The sequence below is a fragment of the Pocillopora verrucosa genome, chromosome 1 (genome assembly GCF_036669915.1).
Source record: "Pocillopora verrucosa isolate sample1 chromosome 1, ASM3666991v2, whole genome shotgun sequence".
NCBI lineage: Eukaryota > Metazoa > Cnidaria > Anthozoa > Scleractinia > Pocilloporidae > Pocillopora > Pocillopora verrucosa.
Window position 1 is genome coordinate 7,825,326 of NC_089312.1, and position 13,670 is coordinate 7,838,995.

General features: G+C 39.9%; 3 protein-coding genes across 3 annotated transcripts in view; all 3 read left to right on the top strand.

The window, feature by feature from the left end:
* LOC131785959 (phosphatidylinositol phosphatase PTPRQ) overlaps positions 1 to 3,151 on the top strand; it is a 28,568-nt gene extending 25,417 nt beyond the window's left edge. Inside the window, exons 35-38 of the mRNA XM_059102922.2 lie at positions 304 to 481; positions 1,475 to 1,663; positions 2,658 to 2,693; positions 2,942 to 3,151. Coding sequence (XP_058958905.2) covers positions 304 to 481; positions 1,475 to 1,663; positions 2,658 to 2,693; positions 2,942 to 3,045 — 507 coding nt within the window. The 3' untranslated portion in view covers positions 3,046 to 3,151. The remainder of the gene's footprint in view (positions 1 to 303; positions 482 to 1,474; positions 1,664 to 2,657; positions 2,694 to 2,941) is intronic.
* Positions 3,152 to 6,663: 3,512 nt separating this feature from the next.
* On the top strand, positions 6,664 to 7,596 carry LOC131785926 (beta-1,3-galactosyltransferase 1-like). Its single transcript, XM_059102882.2, has one exon. The coding sequence runs from the start codon at positions 6,664 to 6,666 to the stop codon at positions 7,594 to 7,596; it is 933 nt and encodes a 310-aa protein (XP_058958865.2).
* A 2,727-nt stretch (positions 7,597 to 10,323) lies between these two features.
* LOC131785961 (4-hydroxybenzoate brominase (decarboxylating)-like) lies at positions 10,324 to 13,331 on the top strand. The gene is made up of 3 exons (XM_059102924.2): positions 10,324 to 10,448; positions 10,971 to 11,745; positions 12,391 to 13,331. Exons 2-3 carry the CDS (start codon positions 10,992 to 10,994, stop codon positions 13,329 to 13,331), a joined length of 1,695 nt encoding a protein of 564 aa, XP_058958907.2. The 5' UTR covers positions 10,324 to 10,448; positions 10,971 to 10,991.
* Positions 13,332 to 13,670: the final 339 nt, after the last annotated feature.

A 13,670-nucleotide genomic window follows, 5' to 3' on the forward strand; every position in this document is an offset into this window, starting at 1 on the left:
ACTCATCAGTCATACACAGTCTTGCACTTATGTAGTCATTTTAAAGCGGGTGGAGGCAAGCGCGAGGCGGACATGAGGAGGATTGGAGAAACTCTTCCTCTTGCGCATAATTTTTTCTTGACTTCCCCTAGCTAGCAATCGCCTCGCCCTCGCCTTCACACGCCTAATAAACGCAAAAAAAGACATCTTTTCTGCAAGCTAGCTGCGTGTGGGAGAAGTGGTATCCCATGATAACTTTCAAGACCAGTAACAGCACAGCTAAACCATTGACAAACAACTTCAACTTTTCGTTCCATTTTACAGGCAGGTGATGTTCCTTTCGCCGTGAAGACATCTTCAGAGTTGCTGACGGAAGAGTCTTACGTGTATGTCAATACAGTCATCATCCTCGGTGCATCCTTAGGTGTCTTCACTCTATGTGGTCTCCTGTGGCATTATTGCTTCTACAAGAGGACGCTACCACCAAAGTCTTCTGAGTCAGGTATAAGATGATGAAACTACACCGATTTAATTCTCCGCGATTTATTTTGTCGTAACACGAGAAAAGATTACTCTCCTTCAATCGCACCACAAGTTTCTTGGAATCTGCAGTGTCATAATATATTTTTCCCTTTAGTACCTCATTTCCGGGAGGTAAATATGATTGCATCAGTCTTTCATTGGCATTTGGAGATATGAAAAGCGGTTTGTCATTTTAAATTATCACTTTTGTTGACAAAGAGGAGGTGTTCATGTACTTTGGCTCCACCCTCCCCCCCCCTCCCCATCTTCTACTTGCGCTGGCACGTAACATCGTGTGAGGTTAAGAACCAGTGTCCAAGGCAAGATTGAAGTGAGCCTCTAAAACCAGAATCACAGAAACCTTCACTTGAGCGAAAGTTAGCACGGTGGGTTTTGCTGAGTATCAAGAAGTTAAAGCATACAGCGTGTAGTTTATGCTAACAATGCAGAATATTGTATAAAAAAAACCCTTCTACCCGAGCACTTCTCAGAACTGCATATGAAAGAGCATAATGATATTTTGTGGAGAGACTTTTTCAAAAGAGTGCATCTTTCTCCTCGGTCTCCAGTGTTACGTTCTGGTCAGTTTTCACACAGATTTCATCACGTTATACCCCTCTCAGGTACCGGTCTTTATCTCCTGGGGGAAGTGGTCAAAGGATTTTAGTCGTGTCACAATGTCATTTACCTGATCCCCCCCTCTTTGAAAGGTTCATAGTGTTCGAATGATCCCCCCCTTATTAGTAGTCAGTTTTCTACAGTCCCCCCTCTTTCTACTCTGTTTGCGATGACTGACCCCCCCCCCCCATCTTTTCTCCCTGAAAACCATGTGATTTACCCCACCTAAAAAAAATCTCCTGACACTCCCCCCGCGAGGGGGATACTATTGATTGGTTCCCAAATAAGGATGGAAAAGCAGTGGTGATGGTGTCCAGTCCCCAGTGATTTTAATTTCATGTCATTTCCTTGTCAGCCGAAGACACAGTGGTAATCGACGGGTCAGGAGAATCACCAATAACTCGTCAAGATATAATGGAGCAGCTAAAACAAGATATCGCCGAGTTTTATGCATCCTTTCGACGAAGGTATCTTGCTTTACGAAGAAAACATATCAAACAGATCAGGGAGTTCAGAAGAGAGAACGGTGGTAATCTAGACACAGGTAAACCTTCTCCGTGTGACAATACACGAGCCATGTCCGGCGTTTAAAGGCTCTGACTTTCGTTAGGACATCTTTCCAAATACTTAAGTTGACAGCACTCTTTTTTTTTCCCAAGAGTGACAGCTAAAATCGATTCTATTAATTTTGTTCCTTCGATCTATTTTGATCCTAAAATATTGTCTTAGTTTTGCAGTATTTTGTCAACTTGATTCAAGTCCCCTTTACTTTCAGAGTTTTAAGGAACAGTGGGCAGCGTAACTTTTGTGCTACAGGGGAAAACGTGTGATAATTTGCTTGGCATCCCTCCCTCACACATTTTTATGAAACAAGACGGGGAAAAAGATAGGAAAGCGACCTTCAATTTTTTCATTTTGTTAACTTTTCATCATACCCAAATGTATCTGTTGCACCCAAAAAAATTTGTTTCTAGAGCGGGTAATCCTAAAGGCAGTTGGCACTAGTGCAGAACTAAAGGCAAAAATTTAATTTTAATTCTCACATTTAATTAACAATTACTCACCGAAGTGGAAGTAAATATCCAACACTTTCAACGACACCAAGGTGAATAATTGTTTTATTTTATACCACAAAGATACAAAAAAAGTAGTTTATTTCTTTCAACATACCGAAAAATGGTCGGAAATTAAACTGTCGACGAGTGATTGTGTCTCTTTGGCTGCACGGAGGTAAATAATACTAGATATTGACTTTCGAACTAGCCAATCAGCGCGCACGAAGAGTTCTATTCACTTGTGGGGTAAATACTAATAATGCTTAAAAGGACTGCGTCTTGCACATTGCACTCATGATTTTAGGAAAAATTAAACGAAACAGAACGAAACAGAGAATGAATCAGATAAGTTTAAAAGTGAAGCCTGGATTGGCAAAAGACAGACAAAGTTACAAAAGTTCTCTTTTGTTAAACTGTGTTATTTTAGAATTATAGAACAAAAGGAGATTGATACATCTTGCCTTTTTCACTTTACCTTTAAAGTCACAGAGTTCAGGAGACTGACGGAGTTAACGGCAAGTAAGTGAATTATTTGTGTGAAAATTGGAAGTAAACAAAAATTGTAATTCAGTGGTAAATTTTTGAGAAGTCTTTGAAAACCGACAGTGAACTTCCCAATTATATTGAAAAATTTAAAAAAATGATCTTTGCTGAGGGACTTCGCCAGGTTTGTCTGAATTGCAACTCCTTAAAAATGTTTATGCAAACTGATTAATTAGTAACTTTAGACTTACTTTTTAATTCAAAGTGTTCTTGTTTATTTCCAGGTCGAAGAGGAAATTACATGGTGACAAGAGACGCAGATATCAACTCGATATTTGAAGGACTGGACATGACAATATTCGACAAAAGAGGCAGTAAACGATGGTGAATTGACACTAACGAGTCAACCGTCCTGTGCAGATGTACGCTGAAAAACGAAGATACCAGCGATTGATATTCTTGAGTAATAGAATTAAAGCAAATACTTAAAAACACGACGTAGTCTAGCATGTCACTGAGAACTCTTCTACAACGATATCAAATTCCCATGCAAATTTTACACGCTAATTTCTAAACCAGAGCACCATAGCAGGTGGCTCTACAAAATAAAACATCACTTAGAAGTACCCTTACACTGCCCTCCTGGGTGGCACCTAGGAAACGCCAAGAGAAAAAAAAAGTCCTATTATTTTCTCGTGGAAACGTGTAATGAAGCAGTTTCTCTCGTTTCCGACGTATCTTGCCATCGTCTTTCGTACACTGAAAAAAAAAAATGAACTCAAGTGTCAAAATTGACGTAAATCATGCGAACAAGAAAATAATCGCAAAATTGATTGTAATTCAACTGACCGTTTCATAATAAAAGCAAAAGAATTGATAAGATACCTTACGATGAATCACTGCATAATCCATGTGCAGTTGGGAGCCATTTCTTGAAGATCCAAATAACTTAACTAGCCCGTTAAGGAGGGGGGCATTGGGGCCTATTAGAAACCGCAAACCGAAGAAAAAATCATCCTGAGCCGAAAAACCGAAGAAAAAATCATCCTGAGCCGAAAAACCGAAAAAAAAATTCGATCAAAACCGAAAACCGCACGCAAAACTATCTAAACCGATACATTTTCACATCCCAGTTATTAAAACCCTGATCGATCCGATACAGTGGTGATAAGTGGAGCATACAGAGTAAACTACACTAATTTCATTACAAGATTTGTGAATGCCATGGACTTGGCATTCGTATCTTCTAGTATCTGCTTAAATTAACAGCTGCTCTCTCGAGGACCTCGAACGTGATCTCTGCGGACTCAGCAGCTGGTAATGGAGCCTAGTTAAATTAAGGAAATTCGCACAAAAGTCCTCTGCAGGATTACAATTTTGCAGTCGCAAAAAGCTATAGCCCTGAAAAGTTTCATCGTAAATCCCTAATCCAACATTTCCGTTTGCGAACTAAGACCTGGCAGTTTGGAGATTCTATTGGAATGTTGAATCAATGTGAAAGTGATCTTCGCAGTAATGAACACTACTTAAATAGTAGTGAAAAGAAGACCTGAAAAAAATTCAGGCCTGTATAGGATTTGAACCCATGACCTCTGCGATACCGGTGCAGTGCTCTACCAACTGAGCTAACAAGCCATCTGGGAGCTAGTCACTGTGTTGGTTCGAAATAAACCCGTGAAGTGGTGAATAAACGGTTGTGAATATATGGAAGTGATATATTTGAACTGCGGTTAAGACCTGAAGAAGATCGCTTTCACATTCACGTCTTTATCCGCAGTTCAAATATATGACTTCCATATATTCACAACCGTTTGATGTTGAATTAATCAGTCACGCGTGGCCTGTAACTTGGTCATCAACTTCGAGGTGGCGTTGATAAAGAAACTCTGGCAGTGTTCCGTGCTTAGCCGTACCTTAAGTATAGCTGTACCCTCCCCTCTCCCACTGCGATATTGAATTGGTTTGTCACGCATTCCTCTCGATAACATTTGCGTTTAGCGGCTATTCGAGATAAGTGGAGGCGCATAATTACCGCTCAGATCGAAAAGAAACCGAAACCCAAATAGATCAAATAGCAAAAACCGAAAACCGCATCGGATATCAAATCCCAAAATCCGTTAGTATTTTTCGCGAAAACCGAAAACCAAGTGCTAAAAAACGGAAAATCCGCAAACCGCAATGAACACCAAAACCAAAAAGCCGATCCACTGTTTTCATTCAAGATGGGAGTTTTAAAAGGCTTGAAAATTATTCAATAAGACTATCAGCTTAAGAAAAAAAAATTAGACTGGTTAGGGTGTCAGAGCCTATTTTTCTATTCTTTAAATTTTCATACAAGAAAAAAGCCTTGGGGATCGTCATTAAAGTTACCGGGACTCTCGAGAAACGGGCCCTGGCGGGACTCCAGGTTTGAAGACATGACTAGGTCATTGTGCTCTGTTCCAGGGGAAGACAGCAGTTTACTCGCACGGTGCTTATCCTCATTAGTGAATGAAACCGGAGTAACTATAGGAGGGGGGTTGGGGAGAGAATTCCTGCAATAAGAGTAAAATTTAACATTAACATTTAACATTTAACACTTATATAGCGCTTATGGTTGTGCCATTTCGGTGCCCACGGGGTGAGGAATTTTTTTTTCTTTTCAAAGACGATTGTGATTAAAAGAATACAAAAGGCATATGTTTGCGCGTTTACACCTACAATTTGCCACATCGCTCATTCACACCACAACTGAAGTAAACAGTGGCTCTTTTATTCGACAATTCGGGATCAAAATACCATATTCCGAGTCAATACTATCATCTTTGTAAGTTCCCACTAACTGCACCTTTTAAATCAGTTACCAAGGAATTTCGTATAACGCTAGTTATAAATTTGTGTCTTCCGACTTAGGGTATGTTAATAAATTCTATCTTTCTTCCTTGTTCCCTGCAAGTCTTTTGCGGCCCAGTTCATCCCAAGACCTAAAAGAAAGATCTTTCATTTTATTTGGAGCTTCAAATCAATGCATAACTTTCTAATGCATCCCAGGCAAGAGTTTCTCAACTTTTGTTTCAAGGAAAGGAGTATCAGTTTTGTAATTCAAAGATTGCCGAATATCGAAAAGAAACATCGTTCATATTCAAAGCGTGGTCAATGAAAAGTGAGCAGACATACGTATCCCGAATTATAATGCTTGTAATGTCGGTTAGATGGAAAATCAGCTTAACTGGCGCCGCAAAGTACAGTTATCAGTCCATATTTGGTGAGTATCATAAGGCTAGACGACAACACCTACGCTTCCAAGCCTTAATCTTTGGAAATAGTATGCGGTTTTTTTAAGTCCCTCCACGAGCAAATCAAACTACATTAGAGATATAGACGACGAAGCCTAATAAAAAGTCTAATCATTTATGAATTTTGTAAGATTGGTACAAACTACGCATTCTCCTCAGTTATTTTGCGACTATAATTTCTCAATTTCAACGTCTGTACACAAAATACAAAAGATTTCCTTTATCCGTTCCGATCGCAAATCCACCTGTGCAACTAATACTGCAAATAATTTGTTCAAATTAAACTCGCTCGAAGAATTCAATTGGTGGAGTAATATCAATCTATCTTTTTTATTTACAAATGGGGGCCCGTGGTTGATTAATGTTGCTTGGCGCTCTATCTCTTCATGAAAAAACGGATCACAGAATTTCAAAAAACAATTGGAATTGTTCGCAATTAAATATTATACAAGAATGTGACTAAATCTTCTATTTTGAATTTTTATTCGTTTATTCAAATGCCAACCCCGCTGAGAAATTATTTTTATTTTGTTTACTCAAAGGTTACAACTTGACCTTGAAACTGTTTTTTTAATAATTAGGCTGGACAAATTTGAAAGTAAAAAGCTAGCATGACTTGTCGGAGACGAGAGAGTAACTTGTCGAAGAATATTTTTCTCTCTCAATTGTTTGATATTATTTACAGAACTGAACAGGGGAAGGAAAAGAGTGAGAGACGTTTGTTATAAAAGATGAAATTTGTCAAAGTTTCGAAAGGAAGGAGGATCGTGTTTTTGTTACTGATTACTGGTTTTGCGGGTATCGTTACAATTAATATATGCTCATGGATTTCTACAACTAAACAGCAGCCAACCATACACCGGACATATTTGAAAACTCGTACAAGATGCCCTCAGAAATTTCCGCTTTTGATCCTGGTTCTTTCCAGTCCGTTAAACTTCCAACAGCGACGTGTGATTCGTCAAACTTGGGGGACAGATTATGCCATGGACAAAACTTGGAAAACCATGTTTTTATTGGGGCAAGCAAAACATCCAATGGAAGCGAAATACTTGATTGAGGAGGCAATCATTTATGGTGACCTCATCCAAGGTCTCCAAACAGATTCGTACTCCAATTTAACCTTAAAAACAGAAATGGGCTTAGAATGGGCAGTAAAATATTGTGATTTTGATTTCCTTTTAAAAACAGATGACGACGTTTTCGTGAACACTTACAAACTGGTATATTATTTAAGGAGACCACAGACTTCCAAAAGACAGTTATACCTAGGAAATGTCGCACAACGACAGAAAACGAGAAGAAGAGGAAAATGGGCTTTATCCCTCCAGGAATACCAAAGCGATTTTCTTCCAAAATTCTGTCTCGGTCCTGGCTATGTGTTATCAAAAGACCTTGTCAGCCGATTTGTAGAGATATTTGACGTGAAGAAACCTTTGAAACTCGAGGATGTGTACATGGGAATGTTGGCGGAAAGAATTGGCGTGACCCCCAGCAATCATTCAGGATTCATAACGTACAGTGAAGAGAAGCATTGCACGTACAATTCTAAGTGGATTGTTGCACACGAGGCGTCGCCATACTGTATTATGAAATTGTTCAACAAAGCTTTAGAAGAAAGATTTCGTCAAGTTGGTAAAGGTACACAGGTTAACTTGCTTTAGAGATGAATGTATAAATTGAAAGCAGTCGGCATAGAATTGATGCAGATTTAAGGTTGAGTTCTGGGTGTACTGTGCGACTCAATCATGCTGATGTTTGTGTTTATAAGAGGAGTGGGTATGCTGTTATCATCTTTCCATATTAGCCAGCGAAATAAAGAAAAACTTGTGCCCTTGTTTGATTTGCTTTGTGATCCGTCTGCTTGTCTTAGCTAACTGATGCCTGTGGTGCCAACTGACTCGCTAAGAAATAGACTAACTTGCTGAAAGTCTATTAGGCTTACAGACTGAATGGAAGCCTAGCTGACTGGTGAGATGGCTGTTGATCCACCTGTGTAATTGGCTGATTAAATGGCTGATTGGCTGGCTGACTGACTGACTCACAGGCTACATAACTTACTCGATTTCTCTCTCTAGCAGCCAGACAGCAGCCAGACAGCAGCCAGACAGCCAGCAATCTAACAAGGTGACTGACTGACTGGCAAACCTTTGGCCTGGCTGACTGGCTGACACTGGACTGATTGGTGAGCGGTGGGCTAGTTAGGTAAAGTTAACTCACCAGCTGACCAGCTAACTGGCTGGCTGGACCGTTAACGCTGAATTAAATAGCTTATTGGGTGACTGTTAGACTGCTCAATGGCCGACCAATAGATCAGTTCTAATATTGCTATAATTCTTAACTTTACTACCAAGACGCTATTTTTTCGAACTCTCTCTCTTTGTCCGCTGTATTCCATTCAATGAGACTAGCACATATCCATAAAACTAGACGACACAGTAATAAATAACTCAACTATAAGAAGATTTCAACCATCCGATTAAAACATCCACGTGCCAATTCGAATTATCCGGCCTGAAGCCCTCGGCCGCAGAGGCGGGTGTTTAGCACCGGGAAGCAGTGACAAAAACCAGGACGTTGGGTTTGAAAATTGGTGAATATTATGAAATTAGAAGATCCTCGCAGCTAAGAACACTACTGAAACTAGTAGTTGTAAGTAGGACCTGAAAAAAATTTCAGGCCCGTACGGGATTTGAACCCATGACCTCTGCGATACCGGTGCAGCGCTCTACCAATTGAGCTAACAAGCCAACTGGGAGCTGGTCAATGAATTGGGTACAAATAAACATCCGAGTGAATGAAGATTTTAGATATATGAAAATTCACATATTTGCACTGCGGTGGAAAGATGAAATTAGAAGATCCTCGCAGCTAAGAACACTACTGAAACTAGTAGTTGTAAGTAGGACCTGAAAATTTCAGGCCCTACTTACAACTACTAGTTTCAGTAGTGTTCTTAGCTGCGAGGATCTTCTAATTTCATCTTTCCACCGCAGTGCAAATATGTGAATTTTCATATATCTAAAATCTTCATTCACTTGGTGAATATTACTTGGGGTATATCACCGGATATATCCCAGTTTTAACTGTGGCATATCCGGTCGCATGATGCCTTTCGACCAATGATCACGAAAAAAAACGGGGCTAAAAGTAATGTAGGGTTGAGATTATATGATAAAATAAACACTCTGCTCTGGCAAATCCATGAGACTGTTTCAAGAAATAAATGAAAAGATTCTGGAGATAACGTTCTAAACATGAAATGGTTTATCTTTTCCGTTTTTGAAAGTTTCTAACGTGATCTGTTTATGAAAATTTCAGAAATTCTAAAGTGTAATTATGTTTTGCGTCAAAAGTTATCGCATTTTGCGTTTTTGTTACAGTTTGTGTCGGGCATTACTTGTTTTGGCGGAGTACCCTCACCCCTATTTTAGCTACGCCCCCTAGAAACTGTTGCTATATTATAACCAGTGAGGCAGAGAGAGGTCGCAGAAGGCAACATAATCCATGAAAGGGCCTTTGGACTGAGACCAAGACCAAGCCACACCGCTGAAATATTGAAAAAAAAAAAGAATAATTTATTTCTGAGGGTTCAATCAGCTTTAAAAAAATTATGCATAAAAAACGCGAAATTTTTAGAGCTGTATATCTGTCACAGTGGAACCGACCTCTAATGATGGGAAAGCCACGATTTAGACAAGACATTCCTTTCGCTTGAAGTGCCAAATAAACGTTCAGTTTTGAAAGGAGCCAGTTCGTTCGCCAATTTTTCTGTAACTGTGTATAAAGAACTGTCCCCTGAGAAAACGACACTCGGCTTAATTGAAATGTTGTAACTTTAATTTCACCGCTGGATCACAGTGTCGTCCGTTGAAGCTTCCGTAACCTTGGCACTTGCGGAAATAGCATGATGCGATCAAAATGCCTGCAATAAATCGCAAAAAGCGAGGCACTTAAGCTTTCGAACGCTGAGCATTTAGAAAATGATTTAGGATGGTAAACACTTTCAAGTTCGGGGCCACTTTTAAATTATCGAAGAAGTAGGCTGGCTATAAGTTACTAGTGTACAAAGTTGTCACGTTGTCATATAAACATTAACTGAAAAAAAAATAATGACATCTCGTTGAGAAATAAATGGGTATCATTTGATAAAGTCTTTCACGAAAGAAAAAAGAATTGTGGTAGTAACGATCCATCAAAGACTTGAATGATTTAGTAGGTAATGAACCATTAAAGCCATCTTACATTAACTTAATCTTGATACGAAAGCACTCGTTTCGCGAAGGAAAAGATCACTTTTCGAAATTTTTTTTTATGTTTGCATATCCTTTTTCCGTAAGCTGTACAAAAGGGAAGAATTCGAGGTTACGTACTGACAAGAGACAAGAACAGTTTTCCGTGGAGTCTATATAATTTCCGAAAAAACTATTGCATTTTCTTGAAAATGATTACGCATTGATGACAAGGGCGGTAAGCATAGATATGAAGCTGGCATTTTCACCATAAATGCATTAAGGTAAATGATTCTGTGAAACTTAAAAAATTTCAAAGTCTTTCAGAAATAGCAATCGAACTGACAGTATGAGAGGCGAGCAAAAGACAGTATAATTTCATCATCATGTAACAGTCCTGCGACGTCTGACGATGTATTGAAGCTCGAGACGTCAGCTTTGAAAACTCTTTAAAGAGGCCAATTAACATCATCATCTCAGTTTATGTTGCCTCCGTTTTCAGTACATGTAAATAATAACTCATGAACATTTTTACATTTTCAGATGAAAGCGTAGAAGAATAAAAATGAAAATGAACTGTAAACATAGATCCATGAATATTTCTTTAAAAAACTGAAAGATGTGACCTTTTTCTACATTTGTTCTTTTTTATTCTGAGAGTTAATATTTACATTGGGGACTATACACGTTTACTGATTTGGAAATCGAAAGAAAACGCTCCTTACAGGTTATAAGTGCTTCACATCTTCTTGTTTTCAAACCTTATCTATTGGCTGATTTGTCTTATTTTTTTTCATTTTTCACAGTCGACTCATCCATATAACACCATGGCAAAATCAAGGATTGTGTTTAGGGATGTGATCGTGGTAGGGGCAGGCTGGTCGGGTCTTTTGGCTTGTAAATGCATGTTAGAGGAAGGTTTAACTGTAATGGCATTAGAGAAGCGCTCTGACGTGGGCGGGCTGTGGTGCTACACTGAAGATTCAGATGTGATTACCGTCATGAGGAACACGAAAACCACTTCTTCTTCGTCCGTAACTGAGATGTCCGACTTTCCGATGCCCGAGGAGATTGGCCAATTTCCAAAGCACGAGGATGTACTCAAGTATTTGAAGTCTTACTGTGATACTTTTCATTTATGGCTGCATATTCGCCTTGATCATTGCGTGACGAAAGTAACGAAAGACGGCGAACTTTGGCGAGTGAAGTGCGAGAACGGCCGACAGTACACGAGCAAGTTTCTGATTGTGTGTACGGGAAGCGTTCAGAAGCCCAATCGCGATCTTCAGCATTCGTTACTTAAAGACTTTGTCGGAGAAATTCGCCATAGCTCCGAGTTCAAGACGTTTATTCCCGAACATGCTAATAAACGCGTAATGCTGATTGGTGGTGGAGAAACAGCAAGTGATGTTGTCGAGGAATGGTACGATCACGTTTCACGCCTAATTTGGTGTATACCACGTGGGATGCATTTCTTCCGGAAGTTTGCAAAAATTCTTCCTCATCGTCATCCTCAGGCTCTGGACAAAGCTTCCTCTAGAGTTATGAAGTTTATTGCTCCCTTCACGAGGAGTAAACCAGGTTAGAAAAACTGATGGATCGATCATCGATTATATCAATCAGTTAATTGATTGATTGATGATTGATTCGATGAATAACTAACAACTACTCACCGTAGGTAAATATCCATCGTTAGCCAAAAGGTGAATAGTTGCTTTAAGTAGGTACTAAAACAGTTAGATAATATTGCGCAAAAAGATGATTTTAACTTATTTATTCCTGCAACGACTGCAATATTTTCAGGCGCAAATCCCGCGCTAGTTGGTCGGCGGTGAACAGCAAAGGATATTCAGGGTTTGAGTTGCCAATCAGAACACGCCTTTAACGCTATCCACTGTTCTAGTATATACTACTATGAGGTAACTTATCTTCATCTTTTAAACAACTTATTTAGAATAAGCGCTCCGATCTCTATTGCCTTTTCGTCGCGATTTTTTTTGTTTATTGACGTTGCATGAAAGCGGACGTACGTGCGATGAGTATAGGCGACCTCGCGAAGGCAAGAATTTTTTTTACGGTGGTTTAAGGAAGCAGGAAATCACTGATCATTTGCGATTCGACATAATTTTATCCGCACTCTTACGATGCTGATCTTTTCCTCAGCCGTTGATGCATTAAGTATTTGATGTATATTTTAAAACCTCCCATTTCTCGTCTCTTTCGTAGGTTTGGCATGGATCTGCAAATGGACTGCAAACGGTTCTCTTCTTGCCTATCAAGGCCATGGTATTGCTGAGTGGAAAAATGATGCTAAATTCTTTCGCTTCTTCATCAACAAAAATGGGCACGTGTTGGATAAAGTGGATTACCAACGTTGCATTCCTAAGGGAGCCATCAAGAGAATTAAAGGAAACAGAATCACCTTTAATGACGGTACTGAAGAAGTTGTTGACGTAATTATCCAATGCACAGGGTACAGAACAGAATTCCCCCTCCTTCCGGAAGAATTCCGAAATGTTTCTTTCGTGGATAACTACAAATACATCTTTAACATTGAAGACCCAACATTGGCATTTGTTGGCTACGTTCGTCCTGTAGTCGGCTCGATCTCGGGAATAACGGAGATTCAGTCGCGTTTCGTCGGAAAAGTGTTCTCGGGAAAGTGTCGCCTTCCATCGAGAGACCAACGTTACCAGGAGGCTACTAAGGACAAGGAATTCTGGGACGACTTCTTCAAAGACTCATCCCGAAGATTGGTTACCTTGGTGGATGGGTACACCTATATTGATGATATCGGCAGCCTTTGTGGAATAAAGCCAGAGTACTGGAGGCTGCTGAGGCGCAATCCTCGCGGCTGGTTGTTGGCTTTGTTCGCACCATTCAGTGGATGCTCGTTTCGTCTTAATGAACCTGAAAGTGAAGCTGAGGCCTTGGAACATTTGAGGGAACACATGAGTGACACCCTAAGTCCCGCGCATTTGCTGTTGATAGTGTTCCTTCGCTTCATCTGGTTCGATTTTTGGCTTAACATTCTCAGTGAGATTAAATACAGGATTCAATGCGCTGGCTGGTGGAAGAAGATTAGAGAATGCCAACTCTTGCACATCCTAAATTGGTGTTGGCAAGCCCCCAAGCGAGTGCTGTTTGACAATGCAACCAGAGCTTAACAAGTATTTTTGTGTAACAAAATGAACTGCCTTGAAAACGTAGCTTGCATGAACCGGAATCCAATTTAGCTCGATTACCACCCTATGTTCGGAGAAAGCGCCCGTTCTCTTCCTCGAAGAGAGGGTTTCTTCTTGGAAGGATCGAAGACTGGACACGAGAAAAAGGCGGGAATTGAGCCTATAATTCAGCGCGCTAACCAATAAGCCATAAACATTTAATCTTGTTAAGAATCAATTGGCTTGGAGAGGGAGTTTTAGGTAGAAATTGAGGTGCAACGATACGCAGAGGGAGGGGAAGCGGGAATGTGTTTGTCACCCTTTATCTGCGCGTTGCTATCA